Below are 15,192 nucleotides of genomic sequence, written 5' to 3' on the forward strand. Positions count from 1 at the left end.
CAAATGGCCCCCGGGCCACACTTTGGACACCACTGTCACAAAGAAAATAAACACATACATTTGAATAAAGATGATTGTGTTTTTCGTCTGTGGTGTCCCAATTCCATCCTCCCGGCCAACACAAAAACTTTATTATAACTTGGAACAAACATTTAAATCAAAACATTGTGAGATTTGCATACATTTTATTTGTGACGCATAAAGAAAACAATTTCATTCGTATTAGTATGCTAATAGTTCACATTTGACACATGCATTTCCATGAACTATCATCTCGATCATAAAGTGTGCGAGACTGAACCCCTAAGAAGCCGTTTAATGTCAAATAATAGCTATATAACGACTACACTATAAGTCAAAATGTCATCATTTTATTCAAGATACATCCAGGCAGTTTATGTGAAATAACGTGAACATCACAGCAGGAAAGCTAATCAAAGCAAAAAATGGATTAGGAGTCAAATTGGAACAATCCCGTGGTGCGGGTGAGATGTTTATTTGAAGGAGGCACGGACCTGCCGACCCTTCAGCGGCTGAGGAGGCCGGTAGTTGTCGGCCATGCAGCAGGGAGACTCTCCCTCCCCAGTGAACAGCAGGCTGCGGAACTTTGCCATCTGTGAGTGAAGGACAGATGCTTTCATTGGAAACATAAACTCAGTCACATACAGTACATGTATCTTCAAAAGAAATGAAACACAAATAATTGGGATGCCTCCGTCACTCACGGTGCAACCAAAGCAACACATGTGGAAACATTTTTGACTGCACCGTGAGTGAGGTGGGCATTTGGGTTGATTTATGTTATTTTGATGGATGCATGACTTTAGAGGTAGAGGTCATCATAGTTGTTGTGTTTGCTGTGAGTGAAGTACCTGTGCAGGGCTGACACTGATTGGCTCCTTGAGAACAATCCATGTGACACTCTCCAGAAGAGGGGGTGTGGTCAGAGAGCCGTCGTAGGTCCAATAATCCAGAGAAACGGGAAGAAGAGTCTTTGGGTCAAAGTTAGCAAAGGTGGTCTGCTTTCCCTGAACGAGGCAAAGCAGTGGAGGTGTGAGTCATCCATCATGGAAATGTCATTTTGAACAAAACAAATTCCAGTGCTTTTGCTTCTACCTTTGTCTTGATAGCATCCAAGCCATCCAGAACTTTCTGCAGCTTAGGGTTGGCGGCACCAATCTAGAGAGCAGCAAGCACGGTTGGCAAAGGCAAACAAAGCAATAACAAATTCAAGAAATATAGTAAAACATGTTTTTGACAGATCTAAAAATGAGGAGAAAACATGAAATGTTTTGAGGGTAAATGATTTATTTTTCTTGAATCAGTGCAACGATGATTTTATATTTTATAAATATATATATTTTTTAAATTTATGTTTATTTTTTTCTTTTGTTTTTGGTACTGCCATTTTGTTTGAAATAATTTCAATGCAGACTCTTTTTTGCTGGTTTTTTTCCCTTTTTCTTATTTTATTTATATATTTTATATTGGTTAGTACAACTTTACAATGTACAACTTTACTGTGTTGTTGTCATTATACTAATTATGTCTTGTCCTCAAAACACTATTTGTTTGTGGTTGTTTAATGAACATCAATAATATACTGTATCATAATATATAATAAGGATACTTGCTTCAACTCTTTAGTAGTTTTTTAAATGTATTCAAACTGTTGACTTCAGACTTTATGCCGTTATATAATGACACATAAGCACAAAATAGCATAAAGACACCATGGCCACACTGTTTGAGTGGAGCTCTGCTTGGTAAATAAAGGAGTGTGCATTTGAAATGTTACCAGTCATACATAAAACACAAATACAGTAGTTGACAGCTCTAATAGTGATGGAAGCTGGACACCCGTATAACCTGGACACTCAAACTATTCTCAAACAGATTTCTATTTAATAAAAGTATTCATATTGATTATTTTATTAATTTGATTAATAATTGAACAATACAGTTCAATACATGTATTTGTACTACTCCAAAACATGCATCAAATGAAATTCAGGTTTGTGTCAAATAATGGTTTCACACAAATAAAGGCAAAAAAAAGACAATCCACCCCAAAGTTTGTTTTTTAATAATGACCTATTTCCCACGTGCTCCTGGAATAGTCTAACGGCGGCACCGATCAATGCCACTCATCATAAATTCATTGAAAAATGTACAGTTAATCCATGTGATCACTATCCGTATCGGCCATCTCAATCATGGATGATCTGTATCGGAATCGGCAGCATGAAACCCTAATTTTTATATTATTTTTCATATTTGCTCCTTTTTGAACACATTCCTTTTTTCTGTTATTATGTTTTATTTATATATATTTTGTATTTTTTATGTCTATATTCTTTATTTTATTCTTTTGTTTTTAGTACTACCGTTTTGTTTGAAATGATCTTGATGGAGACTCTTTTTTGTATTTTTTTTTTTACATTTGCTTCTTTTTGGACACCTGACTTTTTTCTGTTTTGTTATTTTTATTTATATATTTAAAAAAATATGTTCTTATTTTTATTTAGTTTTTAAATTTAGTTTTCAGCACTGCCGTTTTGTTTGAAATGATCTCGATGGAGACTCAAAAATATTTTTAGATTATTTTTTTCTATATTTGCACCTTTTTGAACTCCTTACATGTTTCTTTCTTTTTTTGGCATATTTTATTTATAAATAAAAACATTATATTTTGTATTTTTTATATTCATATTCTTTTTTTTAATGTTGCAACTAAAGGTTGCAAAGGTACCTTTAGTTGTACCAGACGTTAAAATGAAGAAGAAACTGAAGAAACAAGGGTGCTCTAATCATTTATTCCATGACTGTGTAATATTTCTTTTCACATTTATATTCTTTATTTTTTTCTTTTGTTTTTAGTACCGCCATTTTGGTTGAAATGATGTAGATGGAGACTCTTTTAAATAATTTTATATTCTTTTTTATATGTGCTGGTTTTCAGTCACATTGAATGTTTTTTAAAATTACTTTTTATTTATATATTTTCTCTCTATATATATTCCTTATTTTTAAATTTTTTTTGAGGACTGACATTTTTTGAAATATTCTTGATGTAAAGTGTTATTTTTACATATTATTATTTTGAAGTTTTAGATAAATACTTGAATCCTAGCACTTATCTGAAGACCAGTAAATAATAAACCAGTAAACAAACAGTGAAGCTTGTTGCATGAGTGTCCAAAGTGCGGCCTGGGGGGACAACTTGTTTTTTATTGCTACATTGGTACATTGTAGAAATCAAATTAAACTAATAAAGCTTTGAAAAAAAACAACAACAAAATAGAAAAAAAGAGCAAAAGGCGAAATGTAATGGGAAAAAGTCGACATTTTAATATGGATGACACTAATAATAATAATAATAATAATAATAATAATAATAATAATAATAATAATAATAATAATAATAATAATAAATGCATTGTCACTTATAACACAAAGTTTTGTCTTTATACATTTTCCAAAATGATAAATATTTCCAAAATGAAAAATATCAAAATGCCGTAATAGTAGACCCACCTTGAGAAAGACCCCCACCACAGCGAGCCCATCAGGTTGGCTGGCCGCCTCCCCAAAGCTGGGATATTTGGTGTTCCAGTGCACCAGATGAAGCTGGACATAGTGCACACATTTGTCAAATAAACACGATATCAGACAACAATAAGACAAACGTCTGCATTGTTGGGAATTGTACCTCACTGGGGAACTTGATGCCATTGACAGTGTGCTCAGACCCCCTTTCATCGCTGGCACCCCAGTGGAAATGAAACTGCTTCAGACGGTATGTTCCAGAAATAGGACCTCCAGTAAGGGCTAGAATGAAACAACATGTAGGGACTTAACACTTCTACACAACTTCTACACAACTTCTACATTTTATTGAGAAAACTTTTCTTGTCATTCCATTTATTGAATTCAATATTTCATTAGTTCATGTATTTACTTAAGTAATTACATTTTAATGGTTACATTTTAATTAACATTTAATAATAAATAAATAAATAAATAATAAAATAAATAAAATAAAAATAATACAAATGTATCAAATAAAAAAGTAATAATTATATTTTAACTATTACATTTATATTTTAATTAATTTAATTAATTTTAATTTAATAAAATTTACATTTTCATTTTCATTAAAATTTATTACAATTTATTTTATTGAAATGTATTTAATTCATTATTTCATGAATTAAACAAATATGTATTTAATTAATTAAATCAATTATATTTACATAAAAAAATAATAATGCAATTTTAATCATGCAATTTCAATAATGCCATTTTTATATTTTTCTAAGAGCTCAGATGAAACAACATGTAACATATACGGAGGTAACAGCATTGCAGCTACATTTTCTTCAAATTGAATGCCATTAAATTGATTTAATTTATGATTACAGTTGTTTAAAAATATTTAATGTATTTAATAAATTGAATAAATTGAAATTGAATCTTTACATTTAATAATGTAATTACATTTACTTAAGTAATTATTTCATGAATTACAAAACAAAAAATAAAATAAATAAAAAATATTTTTGTAATTAATTACATTTAAAATGTTACATTTACATTTTATTCTCTTAAGACTTAATAAAGTATTTTACATTTCTTTAAATTAAATTTTTAGATTTTTTTGTCATCGGTGCATTCACATACATGATACAAGCCCCCCACCCCAACTCGTCCCCTAAAACAGCAGATAAGAAGCGGTGACATCATCAGATGCTGTTATCTGCTAGCGTGCATGCAGCATGGGTGGAGGCATAAACAAGATAGATGGCAATATTAAGATAATATGTTTTTATTTTTTATTTTATTTGTTATTTGTATTTTTTAGTTTGATATGATATTATTTATTATTTACCATGGCAATGAATTGATGACTCTTCAAGGTACCGTTGGTTGTATTACAGCACATATCTACTTCAGTCCTATGCTATCTTTTAAGATATTTCGATGTAAAATACTACTGCATATACATTTATTTTGTAATACTTTACAGAAGTATCGAACGATATCGTCTATAGCTACAAATTTGAACAAAGCTTGAGAGAAACCTAAACGCTTCTGTTTGCATTTTTGCATTATTTCATTCATACTATATTCAAATCTGCACATAACTGAACTGCATATAGCCTACATTATTTATATATATTTTTAATATGAAATATAAAGTTTTTTAATCTGCACATAATTCTATTTAATTTATATACATTTTTAATAGAAAATATAATTTTTTTCATATTACAATCAAATCTGCATGTAATTTAATGTTGTATATAAAGTATTTATATACTTTTATTTATATGAAATATGAAGGATTTTTTTTTTCATATTACATTCAAATGTCCACTAAATTGAATTATACATATATTAAAGTTTTTATATAAAATATAAATGATTTTTGTCATGTTACATTCACATCGGCACATAATTAAATTTGATATAGATTATTTATGCACATCTTATGAAATATAAATATTATTTTTAATGTTACATTCAAATCTGCACATACACTGTATATATGAAAAAAAATTCATATTGCATTCAAATTTGCAAATGATTTACTTTTATTTATTTATATTTCTTCTTTTCTGTATACAGTCATGGAATATGTATTTATGCACATTTAATGATCTATAAATGTTTCTTTTAATATTACATTCAAATCTGCACACAATTCAATTTTATGTATATTATTGATATAATATTATTGATATAATAAAAAAATCATATTACAATCAAATCTGCATGTAATTTAATTTTGAATATGCAGTATTATTTATATACTTTTATTTATATGAAATATGAAGGATTTTTTTCTTATTACATTCAAATGTCCACAAATGTTAATTATACGTATATAAATGTTTTTATATAAAATATATATGATTTTTTTCATGTTACATTCACATCAGCACATAATTCAATTTTTATATAGATTATTTATGCACATTTTATGAAATATAAATATTATTTTTAATGTTACATTCAAATCTGCACATATATATATGAAAAAAATTCATATTGCATTAAAATTTGCAAATGATTTACTTTTATTTATTTATATTTATTCTTTTCTGGATACAGTCATGGAATAAATGATTAGAACACCCTTGTTTCTTCAGTTTCTTGATCATTTTAATGCCTGATACAACTAAAAGTACCTTTGTTTGGACAAATATAACAATGACAACAAAAATAGCTCATAGGAGTTTAATTATTTGGCAGTACAATGCTATAGCTATTCATGTAAGAACTTAGTTATCATCAAGAAAACCATGGAAGTTGCTAGATATCAGTTCTTAAATTCAACTCTTATGAGCTATATTTGTTATCATCATTATATTTGTCCAAACAAATGTACCTTTAGTTGTACCAGGCATTAAAATGGATCAATAAAATGAAGAAACAAGGCTGGTCTAATTGTTTTTTCCATGACTGTATATGATTGTGTTCTCTGCCGTTCCTCTGTATTTTGCATGTTGTTTCATTCCCTTTGCTTAGCAATCAGGACGATTCGTAGCTGGTCTACTGCCTGTCACGGAATTGGCACAAATTCTACATACTAATCCCATCTTGTTGGCCATTCTTCCTTGGTGCGCTTCCAGCTTCCTAAACAAGACTCTTTCTTGCTGTACCGATCGCTTGAGTATTTTTTGTTAGCCTTCTTTTGTGCTTTTTTTGCTTCGCATGTTAGATTGGTTCTCCAGAAGTTGGTCTGGAGAACCGTTAGTTCTCCAACCGTTAGTTCAAAACCGAACCTGCAAAGATTCCGGCAGTGCTTGAACGGCCTACTCCAGTATCGAGGAAACATTTTCATAGAGTCCTTGGTTTTGGCAATTTTTTACGGGCAATTTATTCGTGATTGTAGTCGGATTGCTGAACCACTGTCAAGGCTTACCTTCACTAAAATCTTGTCGAGTTGGAACTCCGAGGCAGAGTCGGCTTTCTACAAACTTAAGGGCTTCTTTACATTCGCCCCATTCTTACCCATCCTGACCCATCCTGACCCATCCCTACCTTTTGTTGTTGAGGTGGATGCTTCTGACACCAGGGTGGGGCCGTCCTTTCACAGCGTTCGGCCGGGGATCAGAAGCTTCACCCGTGTGCTTTTTTTTCTCGGCGTCTCTCTTATGATATTGGCAATAGGGAGCTGTTGGCTATTGTGCTGGCCCTGCAGGAGTGGAGGCATTGGCTGGAGGTCTCAGTTCGTCCTTACATTATCTATACCAGTGGTTCCCACATTTTTTACAGTCGCCCACCCCTTCAATTTGACCTGAAGCCATGTACCCCCAACTCCTGCACGTTTAAAACATAAACCTTTTTATCTGAATCTGAAGTATATATATATATATATCTCCAAGATTAAACACTCTTAATGCACAAAATAATCATCAAACTTACTGATTAGCTCATATAATGCACACAGAGAAATGAACAACTTCATGCACTGTCTCCTTTCTGCTGTTCCTCTCACCGTGAGGCGTTCATTGCACAGTACTTGTATAACTGCCTGTTTTACTGTGCATATGACAATAAAACTCTTGAATCTCGAATTTTGAATCTTGAATCTTCAGACACACGTGTAATTGTGAGTTTTAGGTACTAATTGTTTTTCATTTTTATTCACCTACCCCCATCGCAATTGGCATACCCCTGGGGGTACGCGTACCCCGCTTTGGGATCTACACTGATCATAAGACTCCTACCTCTGCTCCACTCCCGTCAGGCTCGGTGGGCCTTATTCCTGGCGAGATCGGGGTTTATTTATCTTGACCTTTCAGCCGGGTTTGTGTATGGTATACCGGGTTGGTACTATTACTGGATGTTCTTTATATCTCCTGTCTCCTCTTAATCTTTTATCATGTTGTTTAGCTCCGCACTCGCAGTTTTCCGTTCTTTCTATTGCTGCCTTGTGAACTTCATTTCCCGCTAAGATACAAGTAAAATAGTTCTCCCTTTGTTGTTGACTCAGTATTCTGCAATTTGGGTCCCTTACATTATTTCTACCACCAAACGTAACACGCATATTATACCGAAAGAAAGAAACAGCCCGCATGTCAGCTTTGTGCTCTTATGTTTTTACTCCCTCATGCTATTTCCCCTCCCATTTATGATGTTGTTTTTTGTCGTATTTGTACAGTATATTTGTAGTGTGCAATTAAAAATGAGCTGTATGAGGTGTACACGATTAGTGATGTTAGGCTGAGTTATTCAATTTCACACTGTAATATCTGTTTGGCTCATTCTTTATATGAAGGACCACGTGCTGATGATGGAAGTCAAATGAAAATTAGAATTGAATGCATGTTTGTGTCAGAAAAACGCATGTTTGACGCAGCAGGTGTTTGTATGACACCATCACACTTACTGCAAGAATCAGCATCATCCACATAGTCCACCTGGAAGGAGTGTCCGTTGTTGAGAATCCCACTGGAGTTGGACGGGTCGTATTTGAGCTTGAGAGCCTTCAGAGAAGGAGAAAACTGCGCCTCCTGAGGGACGATGTTGATGGGAGACTGTCTGCTTCCATTGGCAATTGGATAGTTTTCTCCCCATTTGTCTGGACCTATCAAGTGGGGTCAAAATCGAATACGGTACACCCAACTTATACGGCGACATATAGCATACAAAAGCAGTTTCATTGAATTCATCATTTAAAAACCATTGTTTAACAAATATACAGTGTAATATATTATTAGCAACAACACAAAAATAGATGAATATTCATATGCTTACAATTAAGAAATGTAATAAAAAGAAGAACATGCTTATTCATATTATATGACTTATTTATATTACATGTATTAGATATAAAAAATATATATTATTCCTTTTTAAAATAATTGTATAATATGCATTATGCATTGGTACCATTGGCAATAATACATGAAATCATTAATGTTTAAAAATGCATGTATATAATATAGTATATGTAATAACAAATATATTTATAGTTATGATCATATTATATGGTTATTCATATCATATGCTTTATTAATATTAGTATAATCATAACATTATATACTGTATATTGCATTAAAAAGGTAAATATTGTTTTTTAAAATAATTGTATAATATCTGCATTTTTTCCTGTGTGTACAGACTTCATGAATATTTCATTAATAATTCATTAATAAATTAAAAATCACTAATACATTAAATCATTAACTGTTAAAATAGTCAAGATTCAAGAGTTTTATTGTCATATGCACAGTAAAACAGGTATATGAAGTATATTACATGTAATAACATAAAACATATTATATGATTATATATTGTTGTTCAAATGTATACATTTAATTGACAGAAGAACATATTTATTCATATTATATAATATTTTTATATTAAATATATATAGATATATGTGTGTGTTTATAAATTAATATATATATATATACTTTTTTACATATTTAATTTCTATATATATATATATAGAAATATGTTAAAAAATAAGTTTGAAATGATAAGAATAAATAATATATGACATTATTAATGTAGCTGTCATTACATAAAATAGACGCTATACATATATAATAGCAAAATTAATTGATTGAATAAATTGAATAAAAAGAAGAACCTATTTATACATTTTATAGGAAATTTTTATGTCATATATATATATATATATATATATATATATATATATATATATATTTAAATAATTGTATAATTGTCCGTGTGTCCAGACTTTAGAGTCACGTGTCTCTAATTGTATATTTCATTAATAATAAATACATACTATACATTAACTAAATATTGAGCTATTCAAAAATAATTACAATTAAACATACTTTTAGATTTAATGTCATTATTACAATATATGCATTCTGCCTACGTGTCCAATAATGAAAATACGAACATAATAATAATAATAATAATAACAACAATGATAACAATAATAATTACACTACTACTACTACTAATAATGATAGGATTCTGAAATACTGATAGAGTACATATTTGTGTTTGTGCTTGTTTGTGTTTGTGCATTATTATTATTATTATGTTCGTATTTTCATCATTGGACACGTAGGCACAAACTGTAACTGTGTTGAGGACAAGTAAAAAGATGTTAATAGTAGTGTGCATTGCAAGATGCTAATTCGGCAGAAATATGAAACTGTACTTTCTAAAGACCGATAAACTCACCGTTATTGGGTCCGTACCCCCATCCATGAGACATGTCAGCTCCGGTGTGCTAGCTGGATAACAAATACTAGTTGTTTTCAGGTGTTTTAGATGCTCTTTTAAAAATCAGAGAGGTGACAGCGCTTCAGCAGGACAGCAAGTGTTTATATACACGTACGATGTGAGTGGGCGTGGCTTATTTATCATATTCCTCATCCTCCTTCTACTTTCTTCTTCATCTTCTGTCCTTCCTCCTATACGTAAATGAACGATGACGTCATGGATTCTGTCATCCCTCAATTCTTATAAGATCAACAAATGCCCTTTTTATTCTTGCCATTCTTGATTCTTATCAGCAACGCTTTCAATTAAGGGTGAGCGGGTCGATTCGAACATTAAAAGTGTCGATTGTATTCTATTTATTGTTACATTGTTTTATATTAGTGTTTTTATATTTTGTTAAATTGTTCGCAAATACACATTTTTTTCATTTGCCTAAAATCTTTGTCCTGTGTCCTGTCCTCATTATCATTACCGGCAATATTTACCTGATAACAATATTGCCCACTCCTACTGTTACAGCTTGTTACAAGAAATTTTGAAGGGGTCATGTGACTATCCCAGGATCTGGATTCCCCAAAATAGCGGCGTGTCAGGTAAGTTAGCTCAATGCTTTAACAGGGTGTTTGTATTACAACTCAACGGTTGTTACTATGTTTCTTCAATTAATTCATAGAAAACAAGCTAGCAAAATATCACTATCGGGCTTTTGGCCTTCAAGTTGCTATGGCAATAGCAAAAATGATGATAAGACACTCAATAAATGTCACTCTTTCAATGATTTCCAATCAATATATGTTCTTTGTACAATTGAAAGTACATTTGTGCTAGACAAAAAGTGTTAAGTTAACATGAACAATGTATATACATGCACCTTTCACATCAATTGGTCGTATTTAAAGCGTCTGCTATGTGTTATATCTACCACCATTGGACTTGAAATGGGTTCCTATGGGTTAACATTCCAGTCTGTGAGTTCCAGTGTGTTGTCTTGCAGGATGATAGTTGTTCAAGTTACGTCACTGCAATATCCTGAAGTTCCTTCAGTTTCTGCCAGCATTCACTGATCCTCATCCAAGTGAAACGCTTTGACTGCGGCTTTAGGTACTAACATGTACTTTTTACAGTACAAACATACCACATAGGAGACGCTGTACAACACTGGACAACATGTTTGTTCATGGAAGAGAAAAATCTGAAAATGAGATCGATTTTGGTGTAGTTCAAATTTCAGTAATGTTTTTATCATTTTATTATTATGTACAGTATATATCCACCGTATTTATATATACATTATTTTTTTGTTGCTTATGATCAGTGCTTTACTTCATTCCATTTAGGGCCACATTAATATTCTTTTGTTTGTGAAACATCCAACAATCAGTCCAAAGTAGTTGAAGACATACCAAACACGCAAATAGCATCAATCAAAAAAGCTTTTTTATTATTTGTGTTGATATGATTGCTTCTTTTTGGCTAATGTTCAACATTACTTCTTTTTTCTCTTAACATCTACTATATTTCTATTTATTTAGTCTGATCCTAACTCTTTGTAATGTTTTTATAATGCAACTGTCTAGCTACAAGCTATTAACTTTACTACTGTCTATTTTCATTCCTTTTTTTTACTATTAAAAAATCTACATGTTAAAACAGGAAGTGAACAAATGAGCAGTAAATGCTCCAGTAAATGGATAATTGGTATTACTAAATAAACTCTGCTCTCACGACCATGTACAAGACCAAAGAGCTGGCCTCAGGGGCAAGATTGTAGACCTGCACAAGACTGAAATTGACTGCAAGAGCATCAACAAGATTGCAGACCTACACAAGACTGGGATGGACTACAAGACTGTAGACCTGCACATGACTTGAATGGATTACAAGACCATGAACAAGATTGTAGACCTGCACAAGACTGGAATGGCCGAGAAGACAATCACCATCACCCTGATTGTAGACCTCCGCAGCTGGAATGGACTTCAAGACCATCAAACTGATTGTAGACCTGTACAAGACTGGAATGGGATACAAGACCATGAAAAAGATTGTAGACCGACATAAGTCTGGAATGAACTATAAGACCATCAACAAAATTGTAGACCTACATAACTGGAATGGACTACAAGACCATGAACACGCTTGTAGACCTGCACAAGGCTAGAATGGGCTCCAAGACCATTAAAAAGATTGTAGGCCTATACAAGACTGGAATGGGCGACACGACAATAACCATCACCCCGATTGTCATGGCTGGAAGAAATTACAGTGTCATTAAACACATTAATACAAAGATGTATTAAGTTCTTTTCAAATACCTTAGAATTGCTTGTTTTGTTATGATTACGTAATCTAAATCCAATATTTGTTTTCCATTCTTGCATGCTGACCTGTTCCCTATAAGCTTCATGCTCTGTTTCAAAGTGCCTTCATAGAAGTAGGTGTGCCTCCATCTGCAGCATTTATAGGGACACTCCTCTTAGAGTTACACAGTGTGTAAACAATCTTTGTATTTTGCCTGTACGTCTAGATGTCCTCTGCTTTGACTTTCCCACGACAACGCCATGCAATGCTGTCCACATGCCGTGCCCGCCAACATATTGAAAACATTACATTGAAAATTGAAAGGCAAATGTATTTGGTGCCCCCTTCTGGTGGAATATCATTTTACATTTTCCATTACTCGCAGTGGTTCTCAATTATTTTCTGTCATGCCTCCACTGAGGGACAGACATATTTTCGCGCCCCTCCAATTTGAAATACTGTTGAGAAACTGATAATATTTATTTATTTATCTGTATTTTGCAGACTGAACTCAAAACTGAAACCAGCAAAATGCAATAAAATGGAGAGCAGTGAAGCAAGTATTCAAGAGTCAAATTGCAAATAGGGAAAAAACAAATGCGTTGGCAGACATCCATTTCGGTTGCTTGAGGCAGTTGCCATGGCTACACTTGTCACACACTAAGAACGTACTATCACATCACAGCCACAGGTGACAGAGGGACGGGAGCTGGGAAGGAAACGGGCCAAGGAGGGGGAGTATTTAAGGATGAGGAGGTGGCAGGCGATTTGCCTTCAGCTAGTGGTCATTCGGGCCCCCTAAGATGGAGCCTCGCTTTAAGGTTCGTTCACCAGCAGAGGGAGGCATTGTGCTAATATCTTCATCTGGACTCTGAAGAAGACCCATGCGTTGGAATGAACCCCAGACCTGAACGTCGACTTTGTTGCTGACATAAAAATAAGAATATTTCTTTCACCAAACAAATCACTAGACATCTTTTTTTTTGGCATTTGCCTCTATCACTGTGCCTCATGAACTCACTACACACAAACAGGAAGTCAATATTCATTCATTTACATGTATGCAAATATTTTATATTCTTCTGCCGTCTATTCAAGCCTTTAAAATAAATCTTCCATATGGTGCTTTAGCATTTTCATTTTTGCCCTTGCAGCATGTGAGTAAAAAAATTAGCACATGGTATTATATTCAAATATTTATTGAAATTAAAATTAATAAAATACGTTTATCCATGTGGTTTACAACGACCCTAAGAGTTGAGTGAAATCAAATACGCAGCAATTACATTTGCTACTATTTAATTGTTGTGTAATATTTTTAAAAAACTTTATTTAAAAGCATTAATTCATTAAGCACAACTAGAACAGGGCTTCCTAACCTGGGGTCCTCAAATGGGTCCACTGAACCACTCTAAATGCCCTGCTTCAGCGACACATACCAAGCACTGACAATGTTACAATCCATGTACAGAAAGATAGATCTAAAACAACAATGTTACAATGCATGTAGAGAAAGATAGATGTAAAACAACAATGTTACAATGCATATAGAGAAGGATAGAACTAAAACAACTGTTACAACACATGTGGAGAAAGCTAGATCTAAATCCATAATGTTACAATACACATAGAGAAAGATTTTCTAAAACAACTTTGTTACAATGCATGTTGAGAAAGATAGAGCTAAGACAATATTGTTACAATGCATGTAGAGGATGATAGAGGTAAGACATTGTTACAGTACAGATAAAGAATGATAAAGGTATAACAACAACGTTTCAATGCATATAGAGAATGATAAAGCTAAAACATTACAATGCGTGTAGAGAATGGTAGTGCTAAAACTTTACAATGTACTTAGAGAAACATAGATCTAAAGTAACAATGTTACAATGCATGTCGAGAAAGATAGATCTAAAAAAATGTTACTATGCATGTAAGAAAGATAGATCTAAAACGTAACAATGCATGGAGCACAACATAAAGCTACAACAACATTACTATGGATGTAGAGAAAGATAGAGCGATAACCATGTTGAAATGCATGTAGAGAAAGATAGCTCTAAAACGTTACAATGCATGTAGAGAAAGATACATCTCAAACCACAATGTTACAATTAAAGATGGGTACCTTTCACATTTGAACCAACATGGTAGCAATACCCAGTATCTGGGACCAATTATCGGCACTTTTGTGTGTGTTTAAATGGTAATAAATGCTAATTTACTAATTTCATTATTATTATTTTTTAAGATATTTATTGCCTGATGTATAAACTTTAAAAAATATATCAAAACAACATCCAGCTGTTTGCATTGTAGCCTGGCAGTTAAATATTCTAAAACAACGTTACAGTTATGGATGCTCCAAGCGATCGGCCACCGATCATTATCAGCTGATTTCCATCACATGATCAGCACATGTGGATAAACGCCTTTCAACGCCGATCACCTGTGGCTAATATTATTGCAGACTGCAGCGATCCACAGTGCGCAGGCGTGCCAAAACAAAAACAATCATGTCTGCCGTGTGGAACTTACCTGCTAACACATGCTACAAAAACTATCTTGCGGGGGTAGCACGTTAAAAAGCTTTAATTTAATACGGCATTTGAAGAACAAACGCTTGACACAGTCCGGTGAGTTTTCGAGGCTCACGGTGTGATC

At 32.8% G+C, this 15,192-nt stretch overlaps 1 protein-coding gene and 1 long non-coding RNA gene across 2 annotated transcripts; one reads left to right on the forward strand and one right to left on the reverse strand.

Annotated features, from left to right (window-relative positions):
• Nucleotides 1–65: 65 nt before the first annotated feature.
• Nucleotides 66–10,344, reverse strand: cahz (carbonic anhydrase). Its single transcript, XM_054768766.1, has 7 exons — nucleotides 10,183–10,344; nucleotides 8,402–8,599; nucleotides 3,713–3,831; nucleotides 3,538–3,630; nucleotides 1,117–1,179; nucleotides 873–1,028; nucleotides 66–614 (listed from the first exon to the last, which is right to left on the reverse strand). The coding sequence occupies exons 1-7, from the start codon at nucleotides 10,214–10,216 to the stop codon at nucleotides 495–497; spliced, it is 783 nt and encodes a 260-aa protein (XP_054624741.1). The 5' UTR covers nucleotides 10,217–10,344; the 3' UTR covers nucleotides 66–494.
• A 399-nt stretch (nucleotides 10,345–10,743) lies between these two features.
• Nucleotides 10,744–12,386, forward strand: LOC129177531 (uncharacterized). Its single transcript, XR_008569633.1, has 3 exons — nucleotides 10,744–10,817; nucleotides 11,219–11,325; nucleotides 11,963–12,386. It is a non-coding gene; the product is annotated as an uncharacterized LOC129177531 (long non-coding RNA).
• Nucleotides 12,387–15,192: the final 2,806 nt, after the last annotated feature.

Source organism: Dunckerocampus dactyliophorus, chromosome 2, assembly GCF_027744805.1.
Source record: "Dunckerocampus dactyliophorus isolate RoL2022-P2 chromosome 2, RoL_Ddac_1.1, whole genome shotgun sequence".
NCBI lineage: Eukaryota > Metazoa > Chordata > Actinopteri > Syngnathiformes > Syngnathidae > Dunckerocampus > Dunckerocampus dactyliophorus.

Bases quoted from the DNA above. Each gene is read 5' to 3' on its own strand.
- cahz (XM_054768766.1), bottom strand. From the start codon at position 10,216: ATGTCTCATGGATGGGGGTACGGACCCAATAACG. The intron at 3,832-8,401 runs GTAAGTGTGATG...GTTTCATTCTAG, and splicing joins GGATGATGCTGATTCTTGCA to CCCTTACTGGAGGTCCTATT. The intron at 1,029-1,116 runs GTAGAAGCAAAA...TGCCTCGTTCAG, and splicing joins TGGATGCTATCAAGACAAAG to GGAAAGCAGACCACCTTTGC.